This window comes from Neovison vison, chromosome 3, assembly GCF_020171115.1.
Source record: "Neovison vison isolate M4711 chromosome 3, ASM_NN_V1, whole genome shotgun sequence".
Taxonomy (NCBI): Eukaryota; Metazoa; Chordata; class Mammalia; order Carnivora; family Mustelidae; genus Neogale; species Neogale vison.
In genome coordinates this window covers 34,231,351-34,247,131 of record NC_058093.1, presented here as the reverse complement: position 1 = coordinate 34,247,131, position 15,781 = coordinate 34,231,351, and the positions used below count along the sequence as shown (strand labels likewise).

The 15,781-nt window shown below is 37.0% G+C and overlaps 1 protein-coding gene across 12 annotated transcripts in view; it reads left to right on the top strand.

The window, feature by feature from the left end:
- The window catches only part of DOCK10 (dedicator of cytokinesis 10), a 206,564-nt gene that overhangs the window by 155,139 nt on the left and 35,644 nt on the right, over positions 1-15,781 (top strand). For 10 of the 12 annotated variants that reach the window (XM_044241715.1, XM_044241714.1, XM_044241713.1 and 7 more), the window contains 10 exons: positions 6,352-6,435; positions 8,510-8,606; positions 10,496-10,540; positions 12,349-12,524; positions 12,651-12,767; positions 13,859-13,970; positions 14,679-14,800; positions 14,887-15,001; positions 15,092-15,158; positions 15,388-15,435. In XM_044241715.1, the coding sequence (XP_044097650.1) occupies positions 6,352-6,435; positions 8,510-8,606; positions 10,496-10,540; positions 12,349-12,524; positions 12,651-12,767; positions 13,859-13,970; positions 14,679-14,800; positions 14,887-15,001; positions 15,092-15,158; positions 15,388-15,435 (983 nt within the window). The remainder of the gene's footprint in view (positions 1-6,351; positions 6,436-8,509; positions 8,607-10,495; positions 10,541-12,348; positions 12,525-12,650; positions 12,768-13,858; positions 13,971-14,678; positions 14,801-14,886; positions 15,002-15,091; positions 15,159-15,387; positions 15,436-15,781) is intronic. The other 2 variants (XM_044241716.1, XM_044241708.1) reach the window with 1 other exon arrangement.

Below are 15,781 nucleotides of genomic sequence, written 5' to 3'. Positions count from 1 at the left end.
ATCTATGATAAAAAGTCAAAACTATCACTATTAAGTGAATATTTCTACTGATGCATAATACTTTCTAATACTTTTTTTTCCAATTTGGAGTCATATAGAAGAAAAACCAAGTTTTAATAAAAGTAACCATTTGACTGACTATTGTCAAATCATAGTATTTCTAAACACTGATAAAGATAAAAATGAAGTTTTTAAAGGAAAAGCTGAACTGTGGCAAATGATCTTGGGCAGTTCTGCCCTTGATTGGCTATAGTTCCAACAATGATGCCAAATAGCTTCTTTGGGAACTTTTGGTAATTTGACATTTTTGTTATGCACTAATCACATTTTTAAAACAATCCAAGTATTGAGAAATTACTTACTAAACACCATACACACACACACACGTGCGCACACACATAGTATTATAGTTATGTTTCTTCAGATTAGAGATGGAATTGAGAAAAAGAAATATGCTTAGTCAAAAAAAAAAAAAAAGCAAATGTAGAATGAGAGTATATCATTAAAGAGCTAATACATCAAACTAGAAAGTTGTGCCTGGGTGACTCAGTCTGTTAAATGTCTGCCTTCAGTTCAGGTCATGATCCTGGGGTCCTGGGATCAAGCCCTGCATCAGGAACCTGCATCTTCCTATACCTCTCTCTGTAACCCAACCCCCTCGCTCTTGCTCCCTCTCTCTCTCTCTGCTCTCTCTCTTGAATAAATAAAATCTTTAAAAATATATATATCCAACTAGAAAGATAATGTTTTTCAAATCTTTTTTTAAAAATACATCCAACTAGAAAGGTAATGTTCTTCTCTTATTCCTTCTTTTGCCCAACTATTGTCTATTGTAAACTTGATGAAGCCACTTTTCTTGTGTCTTTATGATGCCCACTGGAACATACTGGATAAGCGTAAGAATACATAAATTAATACTAACTATATAAAGAAAGCTAAGAGGCCATGGATGTAGATATAAAATTAGTCCAAATTATCTTTGGTGAGTTTTAATCCAGTTAAATCCAATTTTAATGTATTAAACATCATTTCAAATTATACACTCTGTGTGGTCTCATCTAAAATTCACTGTTTTTCTTCAAAAACTTGTCTCTTCTCTTTGCTTTTTTCCTGCTTTTGAAAGAAAAAGGAATGGTCAGAATTAGTGATGAAGAGGGTAAAGAAGAAAAAAATTAGTTTTCTACCACATTTTAAGACCTATGGGAATAAAGTTTGTTACTATGCCAATAGTTTATTTGAGGTGTTTGATAGAAGAAGAAATTTGAGAAAAAATGATACTTTCCAATTTGTAAGCAAATTATGTTTAAGAAACATCTGCAGTATTCTTCGCTAAATTGCAAAGAATGATGAATAAGCAAGTCTTTTAAAAAGAGAAAAGACCTTTTATCTACCCTCCTTGGTTTAAATGCTCTATACTTGGAATAAATGTGATTCCCTTAGAACACATTTATACAAAAGTTGCTTCTTGTGGTACATAAAATTACACTGTCTCACTTGGGACCAAATAAAAAAAAGTCCAAGATTGAAAAGGACAAGATGGAGTAGAAGGCTAACGTTGGTACCAGTCGTTTTGTGAAATTTGTGGGTAAAAAGCATGGACTGACAATAGATAAAAACAAACATAATCTCTACACTATAGTCTTAAAAGTCTATAAGATTATATAGATTATGTGGACTGCAAATCAAAAATAAAACTGTGAAGTTTATAAGTGGAAACAGTTTAATATATTGTACATTATAAAACTCCGCTCTACAAGCATGGTTGTCTTTTTTTTATTATTTATTTAAATTCAAGTTGCCAACATATGTTCGGTCATTAGTTTCAGAGGTAGAGGTCAGTGATTCATCAGTTTCATCTAACACCAAGTGCTCATCACCTCATGTGCCCTCCTTAATGCCTGTCACCCAGTTACCCTATCTGTCCACCTATCTCCCCTCCAACAACCCTCAGTTTCTTTGAGTTTCTCATGGTTAGTCTCCCTCTCTGATTTCTTCCCATTCTGTTTTCCCTCCCTTTCCCCTACCATCCTCTCTGCCAAGCATGGTTTTTCAAATTTTAGTTTCAATGGTATTTATTTGACACTGAAAACTTCTTTTAAAACATTTTGAAAGATTATTAGATGAATCTTTTGAACTAGGAGAGGAAAAGGGAAAAGGAAAGAGTGATTTTTTTGAAGTATAAAACTGAATGTAGTCATTTGGCACAATGCCTGTGAATTGATGAACTTTGAGCCTTCAGCTGTTCGACATTGCTCATTCCTGCTATTGGCATTATAAATATCTCATATTCCCAGAAATATGATAAGGGTTATTTGCTCAGTTTGGGCTTCAAATGACTTTTGCCTCTTTTGGTTATTAAATCCTACATTAGTAATCAAATAACCATGAATGAACTGGCTTTGGAATTTCACAACTGGAATATAATTTTCACACCATAGTTGTGCCAAGATTGCTTTCCAAGAATGGAAAGAATAGGATCTCTGGTGTGGGCATATAAAAATTCCTAGGTGGGAATGTGCCTTCCTTTATATCATATTATGGGAAAGTAATGTTTTTTTTAATATATAGTATGTTATTTGCTTCAGGGGAACAGGTCTGTGAATCATCAGTCTCATACAATTCCCAGCACTCACCATAGCATATACCCTCCCCAGACACTGTTTAGTATTTGGCCCTTTACAAAGAAAGTTTGCAGATTCCTCCCAGACACTGGGGAGGGTATATGTATAAAGTATAACAGCTACTTTATCCCTCCCCTCCGATTCCCCAGCAACCCTCAGTTTGTTTCCTGAGATTAAGAGTCTCTTATGGTTTTTCTCCCTCCCTGGTCCCATTAGGGCAGGGGGTCGTGGGGGGCAGGGAGTGGGAAAAATGAAACAAGATGGGACAGGGGAGGGAAAGTAATATTTTTTAACAAGTAAGCCAAAACCTTGTCCGTTTCTCTTATTGTTCTCTCCTGAAAGTAGATAGGATACAAATGGACCTGTGAATATCTAAGGAGATTTTGTCATTTTTCTTTTTACTGCCAGTCTGGATCACAACTTCAGTGACCTGAGCGAACCCATCTAGATACTCTTGTTATATAGACATAGTCCCAGGGAGGTGGCAAAGGAAATTTCAGTGTGATTTGTATTTTCCTGCTCAGGCAGACGTTGTCTTTTGACACATGTGCCTGACTGATCACTTTCTTTCAGTTAACTTTGGACAACATTTGGAAATCATCTAATATAGGAGATAGTTTTGGTTTGTAGCAAAATATGTTTAATAAACGTCTGTGATATTTCTCTGTAAACATCACAAGAAGGTGAATAAGTGAGTATCTGAAAAGGAGAAGGTCACTGTATTTGTTTATTTGACTTAAAGTTTCTATGATTTTTAATAAGTAAGCGTTTTCCACAGAGTTTATCCATGTAAAAGTTGCTGTGGATGGTACCTAAGCTAATATCTAGCACAGGAGTGAAAGCAAGTATCCGAGAGGAGAAAGAAAATAGTAGGACCAGATGTTTTGTAAAACATATAAAGAAAGGACAAGGACTCTCATCTGGTTCATTTTACAGTTTGGGGTTTCATACCCTTCACCAAATGAATGATAGACAAAAATTATTATTGTCCTCACAATTGGTTAAATAAAAAATATTCTTTTATTACAACAATATATTTTTGCACATAATTTAGAATATTTGGCTTTTAGTTTATTAATCCAAACTGAGAATATTTTGGTAGAGTATAAGTTATCCTCCAGATCAGGAATCTGCAAACTTTTCTTTGTAAAGGGCCAAATACTAAACATCTTTAGCTACACAGGATATATAGTCTTTGGCACAAATACTCAACTTAACCATTGTAGCACGATAGATCCATAAACCATTCACCATAGACAATATGTAGATGATTGAGTGTGGCTATGTTCCAATAAAACTTGATTTACAGAAACAGACAGTGGGGACACCTGGGTAACTCAGTCTAAATGTCAGACTTGGGATTTGGGCTCAGGTCATGATCTCACGGTGGTGAGATCGAGCCCCTTGCCTGACTCCGTGCTCAATGGGAAGTCTGCTTGAGATTCTCTACCTACCTTGGAGGCCCCCCCACTTGTACCCTCTCTCTCTCAAATAAATAAATCTTAAAAAGAAAGAAAGAACGAATGAACGAACAAGCAGTTTGGGCTGATGGGCCACAGTTTGCCAAAGCTTGCTACAAATTATTTTTTATTACTATAAACGTAATATAAATTATTTTTAAACAAAAGCAAAGAGGCCCCTCTAGACTTCAGCAATGGGCTGAAGAGCTTCTGCACTTGGGTCAAGCAATGAGGAGATGGACCCATGACAGGAGAGGTGCTTGATGAAGCTTGACTTGTGGGAGGGCTCTCTGCAGGCAGAAGGCTGATTCTGCTGATCTTACATCCTAGGATATGTATCCTTTTTCCCTCCACTGCCCCTTGGAAAGAGGATGACAAACTTACCACATAGGTCTTTCTTCAATCTCAAGAAACCCTAAATGGATTTTCCTAGATTCCCAGGGCAGGGAGACTTCTCCCCATCTTCCCTGTCACTAAGGCTCGGGTTTGACCTCCTTCAAAAACTATCACGTCTGCTCTGCAGAATAAGGACTGTCGCCCCTGTTTGGGACAACTGCCACTACTCTGGTTCAGTGACAGAACTCACCAACCCCTTCTTCATTGAGTCAAAAGCCCTTGTGTCTTTACCACTGACTCCCCAGGGTTCTTTTTCATCTGCTTTTTTATTGAGATGTTTCTAGAGCCCACAGTTGTATTGGATGGTCCCACAGTTGTATTGGATGGTCCTCCTCTCTCTGTAAGGTCAGACCCAAACCTCTTTCCAACAGAAAGAAGACAGCAAGGAGAGGTCTTCTCTGGAAAAACTCCACATTGGGGATATTTCGAGGTTGGGGACTAACTCCTACAGCTGGAGAACCTGCAAGTATTTGACATACCTGCTGGGACCCATGTTGTGCTGAAACAGAAAAGAGCCTATTTTCTGCCTCGTCTGTCTCTTTATATCTCTTTACATCTTCTGAGCCTGTGACTGTGACTGTGCTCTGGTGTCTGCCTCTCCCCACTGCTCTACAGGCAGATGGGAGGACACTGGAGCCATTTACCTTTTAGTGAATGGAGAGTTATTGAAAGAACTTAAATTCATATTAAAAATGAAAATATAAATGGGGCAGCATACTAACATAGTAAGGAATGAGTAGGGACATAACAATAAGAAGAAACCAAAGGACAAGGGAAAGGAAAATAAAACAAAAATATAAATGACATCCCTAACAATTAGAAGAACATTACTAGAAAAAATAGTTCTTTATGCACAGATGTCTTTCAACGGGAGACTTTCTACTTGGTAAATATACTATCTATGACCAATTTTACATCCTGTCCTCTGTGAGAGAAGAGACTTGTTTGTAAAATTGAGAAGAGGTCCAAAAAATGCGCAACCATTGCAATGGTACATGTCAAACTCTAGAGACAAGAAAGAAACCTTCCCTACTAAGTGGTACAGCAGCAGCAAGGTTTTCCCATGTACGTCCTCACATCCATGTGGATGATGGAATCAAACCCATGCACACAGTGATGACCTCCCCAGGGTCAGGCATCAGTAAATATGGTCTGTGCCTCCTACTTCACACTTTCCCAGCACAGTCATTTGGCCAATTTTGCTCCGTTACTGGTTACATGGCCATTGGTCTTTTGAAGAGAGAATATTGTGCCAACTTGGAATGTGTTTGCCTGTCTCTTCCTAACCTACTTGCTGTTTAAGACCCTCCTTGACAACAGAGTAAGAGATGGAAATCTCAGGTTCTCTTACCTTCATTCCACAAATTCAAGCTGCCTTGCCTAGAAAGGAAACTACTGGGTTAAAGGAAGCTGGAGATTTAAAAAGGCTTTCCTGACCCACCTCTACCACCTCTGTTCCTACCCAGTTATTGTGCAGCAAAGGATCTTCACCTGATAAACTGTGTAGTCAAATTACTAAAAGAACAGTAATAAAATGTAACTAAGTGATTTTAAAAAAATAGATAAGTAAAAGCTAAAAACCTGTATAGAAAGGAAAGGGCTATAATATTTCACTGCAATATTTTAAGTGGTGTTTTATAAAATTGACAAAGAGGGTTTTGTAACTTTCTGGTATGTGCACACTATCTCATGTTTTAATTAGTTGCCATACGTGGATGAATGCTTAAACATATTGTAGAGTTCTTTTAAAACATTTATTACACAACACATTTAGTTAAATGTCATTTTGCTTCAATATATTTAATCACCTTTTCTAAAATTTTTAATGACCTTTAAAGCAAAAATGTCTGAATTTACGATTTTGTATTTTTTAGCGCTGTTTTACATTTATGGATCGGGGCTTTGTGTTTAAGATGGTTAACAATTATGTCAGCATGTTCTCCTCTGGTGATCTCAAGGTAAGAACCAAGTGAAGGACTGATTGCTTTCTAAACCACTGCATTATAAATAAATCTACTAGTCTCTGTGTTTTCCTGCTTAAAACATTAGCCTATCCATTCTCTGCATCAACAAATAGTTTCTATCCCAATGAGAGACAGCCTTTTAAAATGGTCCATCTGTTCGTCTCCCACATCCTTTCTTAAAGGGGGACTGTGGAATGTGGAGTCTGGAATGAACATGTAGGTTTCACTTCTATTTCCTGTGGGCGGTGAAAGGAGGGATACTTTTCAGCTGCAATTATTGTGCAATTATTACTGGTTTTAGCACTGAAAGTCTCACTTTTCTGAAATCCTTCAGCCTAGGGAAAAATGGACAATGAACCCCCTTTTCCAGGTAGGGAGAATTGTGTTGGGAGATAGATTGGGAACAATGCTGTCTAGAGAGCAGTGATTCTCAAAGTGTGGTTCCCAGACCAGTGATCCCAGAGCTGACTGTGGCAGATGGGACTCCAAAATCTATATTACAATAAAGCTTTCAGGTGATTCTTATATTTTTTCAACTTTGAGAACCATTGAGCTATAGTAGGACATAGGCTGGAAGGAATTAAGACTGGATATGGGCCAGATCATGAAAGCAGTATCGGTTAAGTCTCTCTGGGTTGCAAGCAACAGAAACTTATGTAAGTTTGAGCAGAGGGAAATTATTAGAAGCATAAAGGCATCAGTGAAAGACCTGGAGAGCTGAGCTTGAGAAGGAACAGGGGCCAGGGCACAAGAATAATTGCAAAGGAAGAACCATGTGGCTAAGGCTCACTACTGCTTAAAAAATATGTTAGGACCATTTTCTTCCCCTTAACCCTCTGCTTAAAATTTACATTCCAGAGAGGAAATGTGTGACCAACCTGCTTTGGGTCGCATGCCTGCCTCTTAAGGAGGGAAGACAGGTCACCAGAACTAATAGTTACCCATTAACCTTTGCCCATTGGGAAGAAGGAAAGTCCCCAAGGGATAATTTTCTAGGTATTGGGAAAGAATAATGAATGTAGAGAAGCCAAAAATAAATAATGATCTTCTTATATCCATTCATGCCATGCTTAGGAACCTGAACATTATCTTTTGGGTAACGGAGATTTACTTTTGACTAGGGGAGTTATATGATTATATGCCATTTGGATTTTGAGAATCCATTTCCCTCTGTATATATTTTTTGAAAGAATATTCTTTGCTAGTGCTCCAATTATGCATGCATTTGCCAAATATCCTTTTAGATATAATTCCAGGAGGCCTAAATTATTTATTTTTTTCATAAACCAAAAAGAACATACTCAATGAAAAATAATTAACATACAATTTAATTATGCTCTTATTCACTTTGATGCACAAAGGATTAAGTCAAATACTATCCTTGTTTGAAATGAGAGTATTTTAAATTATTAACTGAAGTTGCCACAAAATATAATTCTAAAATATCCGAGCAAATGGAATATACTTTATTTTGTTGGCTGATATTAGTGAATATAATGAATACAACCTAACTGGATCCTAAAAATTGATTACTTAGTCTGCCCAATGAGGACAACAGAATATTTATGAATTGTTAATTATTTCTTCTTATGTGATTGTTTTTAACACATGTATTAAGCTGTCTTAGACCATGTCTGAATTCCATTAATCACTGTCCTAATCAAAACATTATTGAGAAGACAGGCCTGTTTGCAAGGGCAGGAAAGAGGTGAGATTAAATAATATAGTCTGAGAACAAAAGGCCTACAGAGAGATCACGTGGGCCATTATCTTCTTTAGCACTGGATAAGAAGGGTTGATTGCAGTGACCTGTTCTATGAGCTCAGTGTAGTTTTAGAGTTTTGTACCTGTGGTGAGACACAAACTCTCTCAGAATAAACATGGGCTGATAGAAGCTTAAAGAAATGGAAAATACTACTGGGTAGGAACATACCTTCATATCCCTTAGAAGCTCAAAAACAAAAGTACACAAAAGTAACTACATCTTTCTAGGTATAAGATTCAAAGGCAGATTTTTTATTAACCTTCTTGGTGAGTAAATAAGTCATTTAGTTTGCCTCTTTTTCAGACCTTATGCCAGTATAAATTTGATTTTCTTCAAGAAGTATGTCAGCATGAACACTTTATACCTTTGTGTCTCCCCATAAGATCAGCAAACATTCCAGGTAATGCCCAGAATTTGCACCGGTTCCTACAAAATGAACATTCAAATTTGTTTATTTGTTTTTACCTTCATTTATGTGTTGCTTTTTTCCTACTTCCTTGGTCTTGTTTGTGCCTCAATGATTATAAATCAAAGAATTTTAACCTACAGTAATACTTTTACTATACTGTCTCCAAAAGAAAACCTTTTTTTTTATTTTGAAAGGCAGAAAATTATGGGGAGGAGAAGTTACACTTTGTGAGTACAAATTCAATTAAAGGTATCAATTAAAGTGTCTAATTATTTAAAATACAATTCCTCAAAATGAGTTTTATACAAAAACAAAACAAAAACAAAAAATTTTTGCCTTGAAAAGGAGAAAAAAAAGGCAGGCAGGAGGGCGGCACTGTAAACACTCAGCATCTGTTAGAGCCCCTGATGTCTGTGCAGGGAAGAATGGGGCTCCTCAATTCCATATTTGCTAAAGTATAAATGGTCTACAGAAAATGTTTTCATTTATAACTTTATTAATATATATGTTATATATACCAATATAGATAGATACCAAAATGACCATCACACTTCTAGCCATCAGAAACTAATCGAACATCAAGATTCAAAGAAAACACTAAAATGATTTAAGAACTTAAAATAGTCTTTTCCTATTTTGCAATACATGCAAATATGGAATTATTATGTTGTACACCTGAAACCAATATAGTGTTATAGTCAATCATACCTCAAGAAAAGGAGGAAGGAAGGAAGGGAGGGTGGGGTGAAGGATGGAGGGAGGAAAAGAGAGAGGGAAAAGGGAGAGAGGAAGAAAGACAAAAAGCTTTGCTTCTAATGTGTGAGTAAATTATCCACAGGGCACAGTTTTGATATTCATGGAAAGCAGAAACTAAGACGGTAAAGAGCCGCCTCACATGTATTGCAGCTTCTACTATGTGTATTATACAAAGCTAGTATTTTGGAGGGAAAATAGAGTAAAGTGTGCATAATATTTTGGAGGGAAAATAGGGTAAAGTACATTATCCAGCCTATGAAAGTGTTGTCATTTTATTTTTATTTATTTTTTATGTTTCAAATTCTTATTTAAATTCTAGTTAGTTAGCATATAGTGTAATACTGATTTCAGGAGTAGAACTTAATGATTCATCACTTACCTACAACACCCAGTGATTATCACAGGTGCCCTCCTTAATCCCTATCTCCCATTGAGCTCATCCCCCGCCCACCTCCCTCCAGCCGCCCTCAGTTTGTTCTCTGTAGTTAAGAGTCTCTTATGGTATGCCATACCACAAACGTTTCATCATTTTAATCTTAAATATAAGCTACTGAATTCCATTAAGGAATTAACATAAGCTATTTAGTTAGTTATTCCATTTTTTTCTTATTTACAAAGTACATTTAATCTTAATGCCTTTATAGAAAAAGAGGTAGAAGCGTTACTTTCGACTTTTGTTTTGTATTCCTTTTTAATTGTATAAATTAGTGTCAAGTTAGGATTGGGTGAGATATGCTGGTTAAGATACTCAAGAGGAGCAAACCTGTTATATATTTTAATTCTAATTGTTTACTATTTGTCAGTAGCTCAGGAAAAGTCCTAATAGTCTCTTTATAGATCTAATATTATCAACAATGAACATAAAAATATATGTTTTGTGGCGTGCAGATTTCTGATAGAAAATAACAGGTGCTCAAGTACAAGGCCAAGAATTAAAATAATTCTGTTCATGAAACAACCTATGGTATTCGTTTCCAAGAAACAAAACTTTATTGAAGAGTCCTACTTATAGTTTAGGAAAATATATTTTAATTTTTCAGTATAAATTACCAATTGTTAATGAATATGGTGTATACCTGAGTATGTGTACATCTAAATTTTTTATTTATTCCCATTAAATCCAGATCCTTTGACACCTTCAGAATCAACTCAAGAATTACATGCATCAGGTAAATAATTACATTTTATATTACATTCTCTAAGCATCAGTAGCCATACCATAATCTGATAATATTGATAGAGGCACATACTACATATAATATTGATAGATATACATACTACAAGTTTCCAATCTCCAGATGCCAAAAAATAGCCATATGTTTATCATAAAATCAAAACAGTCAATAAGCTGACTGAACATTGGTTACAGATAATTAAATTCTTTGCCCACCTCAATTCTTTCTTATTTTTTTCTCCAGAGTTTTACTTCTTTTTTTAAATTTCCCAAACCATCTAAAATTTTCTTAGGGTGTATCATAAACAAAATTTCCAGCTATATGCAGTAACATGTTTGTTCAGTGTAACTAGCTTCATGTGATATATTTCTGTCAGTAAACCACGGTCTGGTTTTTGAGCTCATTTCTCAAGATTGAAATTATCATTTTTACTTGAAATAGATTCATAACTTAGAACAGTCTGGGCAGAACTTTTCTCCAGCCCTAGGCTGGGAATTACAAAGTTGTGTTCTACTTTTGGCCCCTCATGAATACTCACTATTACACAGAGAAATGTTTTTAACCTAACTACGCCCTTGGACCACAATTTCTAGAACTTTCACATTCCCTTTTCTTCCACCTCCAGTGGCATCGTCCTCGACTACAAACCTCCACTGCTTCATTTGCCCCTAGTCAGTGATGAACTGTAATATTTCAGCAGTTCATTACATCTAACATGTAACCCCACAGATTCACTGAGATAACCCCTATAAAGGGCGTGGCCTTGTGTTGGCGCTCAATACGTGTTCTAGAAGTGGGCACTAGTCCTGTTATTAATCGTTACATTTAGGAAGCACACTGGGCAATTCCGAATAAATCCATATTTAGTGGAAATTTTAAGATTCCAATTTCTCCATAATTCAGGCTCCAGATTTTGCAGACCCTTTGATGTTCCTCTTCTTGCTCTTTCACATTCTTCAGCCAACTTGCCCTGATCATTTTTTTTCTACTACGTGGGTCCTCCTACCCCAGGCCACATGCATCTCACTTCTCCCCTCCCTTCCCTGGGGTCAAACTTCTTTTATTATAGCCCTTATTCCACATTTCCCCCAAGGAATAACTCATTAACATCCTGTTGCCATGTGAGCAAATAAATAGGCACAGGTCTGATCTCAAAGCCTTTGGTGACATAATCCTTTCTACACAGAATTCAGTGCCAAATAGTGGAGGGTCCTAGGCACTAGCTAAAGAATTTGTGTTTAGGTCTCTCCATCATCCGGCCCCAAGTGCCCCTGAAGTCTCAATTCCCACCACCCCATCTTGGCTGCTGTGCTGACTTGTACACCCCCAACCTATAATCCCCATACACTGTGCTTTCAGAAATCTGTGCCATGAGAAACTCTGTCCCCTGGTCCTCCCAACCCCTTCTCTTTCACACCCTACCCCCACCACCACTGGCTCCTGACCCTCTGCCTCTCCATACCTTCAACAGCCTCAAAGGCCCATCTCAACATATTCCTTCCAGTCACACTTCCTGATTCTTCCAGACAAAAATTCAATCTTCTCTTTTCAACTCCTGTAACATTGTAGATATACCACTTTTATAGAATTTGACCATGGTCAGTGAGTATTATTGGTAGTAGTGTACACACAATACTTCTGGGATGTTCCTCTCTCTCTCATTTCTCATCTCTGTAGTAAGACTGCATTACTGAATACTTCCCTGGTGGTGAGAGGGTTGGTAGTTGTTGGATAAATCTTTCTGAATTATAAAGTGATCATTTGATTTTCAATAACATGATCTCTTTGCTTTCCTCACAAAGATATGCCTGAATATTCAGTCACGAATGAATTTTGCCGCAAACACTTCTTAATTGGAATTCTACTCCGAGAAGTTGGCTTTGCCCTGCAAGAAGACCAAGACATCAGGCACTTAGCTTTAGCTGTCCTAAAAAATTTAATGGCTAAGCATTCATTTGATGATCGATACAGACAACCAGTGAGTGATTTTCTTTTCTCCTTTCCCTAAACACCATTTAATGGCTCACTGCATTAAATGCATAGCAAACCTACAAGTCTATTGATTTTTATGTGAATAATTTCTTTTGACTACCTTTCCCCCTAGGAGAAGCAGGCCCAGATAGCAAGTTTATATATGCCCCTCTATGGCATGCTTCTGGACAACATGCCAAGGATTTACCTTAAGGACCTGTATCCTTTTACTGTCAACACATCTAATCAGGTGAGTTTACAAAATGGTTCAAATGTTGATTTTAATAAAGAGTTTGCCTGTTTTGTATTTTTGCCCTGGAGAGCCATTTTCCCTCAACTGTGAGCAAACTAAGCATTCGTGCTAGCCATTTTGAGATGTTGGCATCAATGTCATTTGGTCCACATCGGTCCCTGAAGCCTTCCACCTCATCCATCATTTTCCTCTCTTCTCTGTATCACCTTCCAGTTCTGTCCAGTTTTTACCAGGTTCCTCTGTTACATGCATGGCTCCATCCTCAGCGTGCCCCTCCTCCCTCCCCTGACCTTTCCCCTACATGAGCTTCATGACCACCTGGCATTAGTGTAGCCAAGTGCTTCAGTCACACCCAGGAGTGGCCTGTTTGCCTTCCTTCCTCCACTCAGCCAACATAGTGGCTGCACAGCAAGCCACCTGAGATCGGATTCCTCTATTCACATCCCAGATGAATTAACACACTATGGAACGCAAGATATTACTACCTCGAAGTTAGGAGCTATGCCTTTGGAAAGCTGTTTAGAGGAAAACCTTATTCAAATTCCAGTGATATCAGTTTCTAGCAATGTAACCTTAGATAAGTAATCCAGGCTCTTTCAACCTCTACTATCTTCTTTATAGAATGGAATAGAATTACTCCATCACAAGATACTTATAAGGATTAAATGGTCTAGTAGAAAACACTTATAGAGACTGGCACATAGTATTTGGAATTAAGTTTTTAGTTATTAGTAATATACCGAAGATAACCCATGATTATAATGATATGTAATCTATAGCATAATCCATAAAAAATCAGTAGCCATTCCAACCATTTAGTTTATATCTAGAAGGTAGTTTCCACTACATTTTAAAAAAAGAAAAAATCACATAAGAAATCAAGTGGTGACTAGGGGTATGGATTTGTCAAAGAGTATGGTTGTGACTATCCATTTCTACTACCTGCTTTTGCAGAAGACCTTTGCTGGACTATAAAAAAGGGCAAGTCAAATAGCATCAGATCAAAAGCATAACAAAGAAAGCATGTGTGGGTTTCCAATGTTGAAATATGGCAATTCCCATTAATCTCTTCTGTGCTTGAAATGCAGGGGTCTAGAGACGACCTCAGCACCAATGGAGGATTTCACACCCAGTCAGCTATGAAACATGCAAACTCTGTGGACACATCATTTTCTAAAGATGTTTTAAACTCCATAGCAGGTACTTAAGACCTTTGGGGAACACTAGTGTTTCACTCTCATCTATGTTTACGTCACATATCATCATGTTTTTACCCACTCCATAATTCAATGTGCATCATTTCTGTTTGTCAAAGTACACTATAGTTATATAGCTAAAGAGTTTCTTTTCCCATTTATTTAAAAACCATCCAGGGGCTTCCTCTTCTACTTAGCATTCAGTTTTTCTTGGCTCAAAGAGCAATCTGCTCAGATGTTAGCAAATTGCCTCATTCTGGAAACAATCTTTAAGTGTTCATTGCGTACAACCTGTAAAATATAATAGCCCATCAACTTCAAAATTTACTTCTAAGAACTATTTTGGAAATGTCATCTTCAATTCTTATAAACTGTCAAAACTTGAAAGCTTCTTCCCCAAAAGCCACCTTATGCACATTTATTAAAGCATTTTTATAAGAGAAACTTTCTTTTAAAAGTCTTTTAAGAAATCAAAGGAACAAGCAGTACTTTATTTCAATTTATAATGGAAATTTTCCTAAATCCTTAAATGCCAGTGTGGTCTTCATGACCACTCTTACAATGTGGCATGTCTTCAATGGCAATTCCAGACTCTGTTATGTCAGCCTTGCCCAACACTGCGACCACCTCCCTGCTCCATATCTTTTTGGGTCATCATGTGTGTGCCCATTGCATCTCATTATCATCTGTGTGCTGTGGCTTGTGTTTGCAGCATTTTCATCAATAGCTATTTCTACAGTAAACCATGCTGACTCCAGAGCCTCCTTAGCAAGTCTTGACTCCAACCCAAGCACCAATGAGAAGAGCAGTGAGAAGACTGACAACTGTGAAAAGGTGGGGCTTCTTTCCCAATACGCAGCACCTGGCGAGTCAGCAGCCTCTCACTCTACCTCAACCCTTCTTGGTTCTTCCACTTCTAGGTCCCTAGACCCTTGTCTTTGATAGGATCAACCCTTCGATTTGACAAGTTAGATCAAGCAGAAACCAGGAGTCTTCTCATGTGCTTTCTTCACATTATGAAGACCATTTCGGAGGGTAAGGAGAGCTCTTGAAAATTACAATTTTTTAAAAAGGAAGAAACTTCGAGTTTCCAAGAGTCTCATGCTCCATGGTGTTTCCTTTCAGAGACACTGATTGCCTACTGGCAAAGAGCACCCAGCCCAGAGGTATCCGACTTCTTCAGCATCTTGGAGTAAGTTATAGAGTTGATTTGTTAACATTTTTTTCTGAAGCTTCAAAATAGTTTAGTATGCCATCTTTCATTCTAAGGACCCATTTGCTAAACTATCTATCACTAGTAATGGATGAAATATTTAAAGAAAATGTAATATTTTTCTTCTAATGTACTTAAATAAATGGTTTGTATAAATAAAAGGGCATGAATAATTAGAATGTGACTTTTTTTTTTTTTGCCTTTCCAGTGTTTGTCTTCAAAATTTCAGATACCTAGGGAAACGCAATATAATAAGGTAATAACTTTAAAATTTCAATCGGTTAATCTGGCCTTTTAAAAAATTATGACAAGTAGTAATTTATCCAGTTAGACTTATAGATATATGTTAGAAATCTTAAAATGCACATAAGGATTGTAAGGTTGGCCTCACAGTAGACATAGGAGTTTGATGATTACCCTGTACCCATAGTAGGTCTAGGACTAGTTAAAGCTGTTAAGAGAATACAACACAAAACATACCTTTCTGAAAGGAAACCATATTTCCTACATAGTCTGAACTAACTTACCTATCATTTGTATAGATGTAATGTAGAAGATTCCTATTTAAGAAAATACATCCAATGTGAATAAGTCACAGGAAT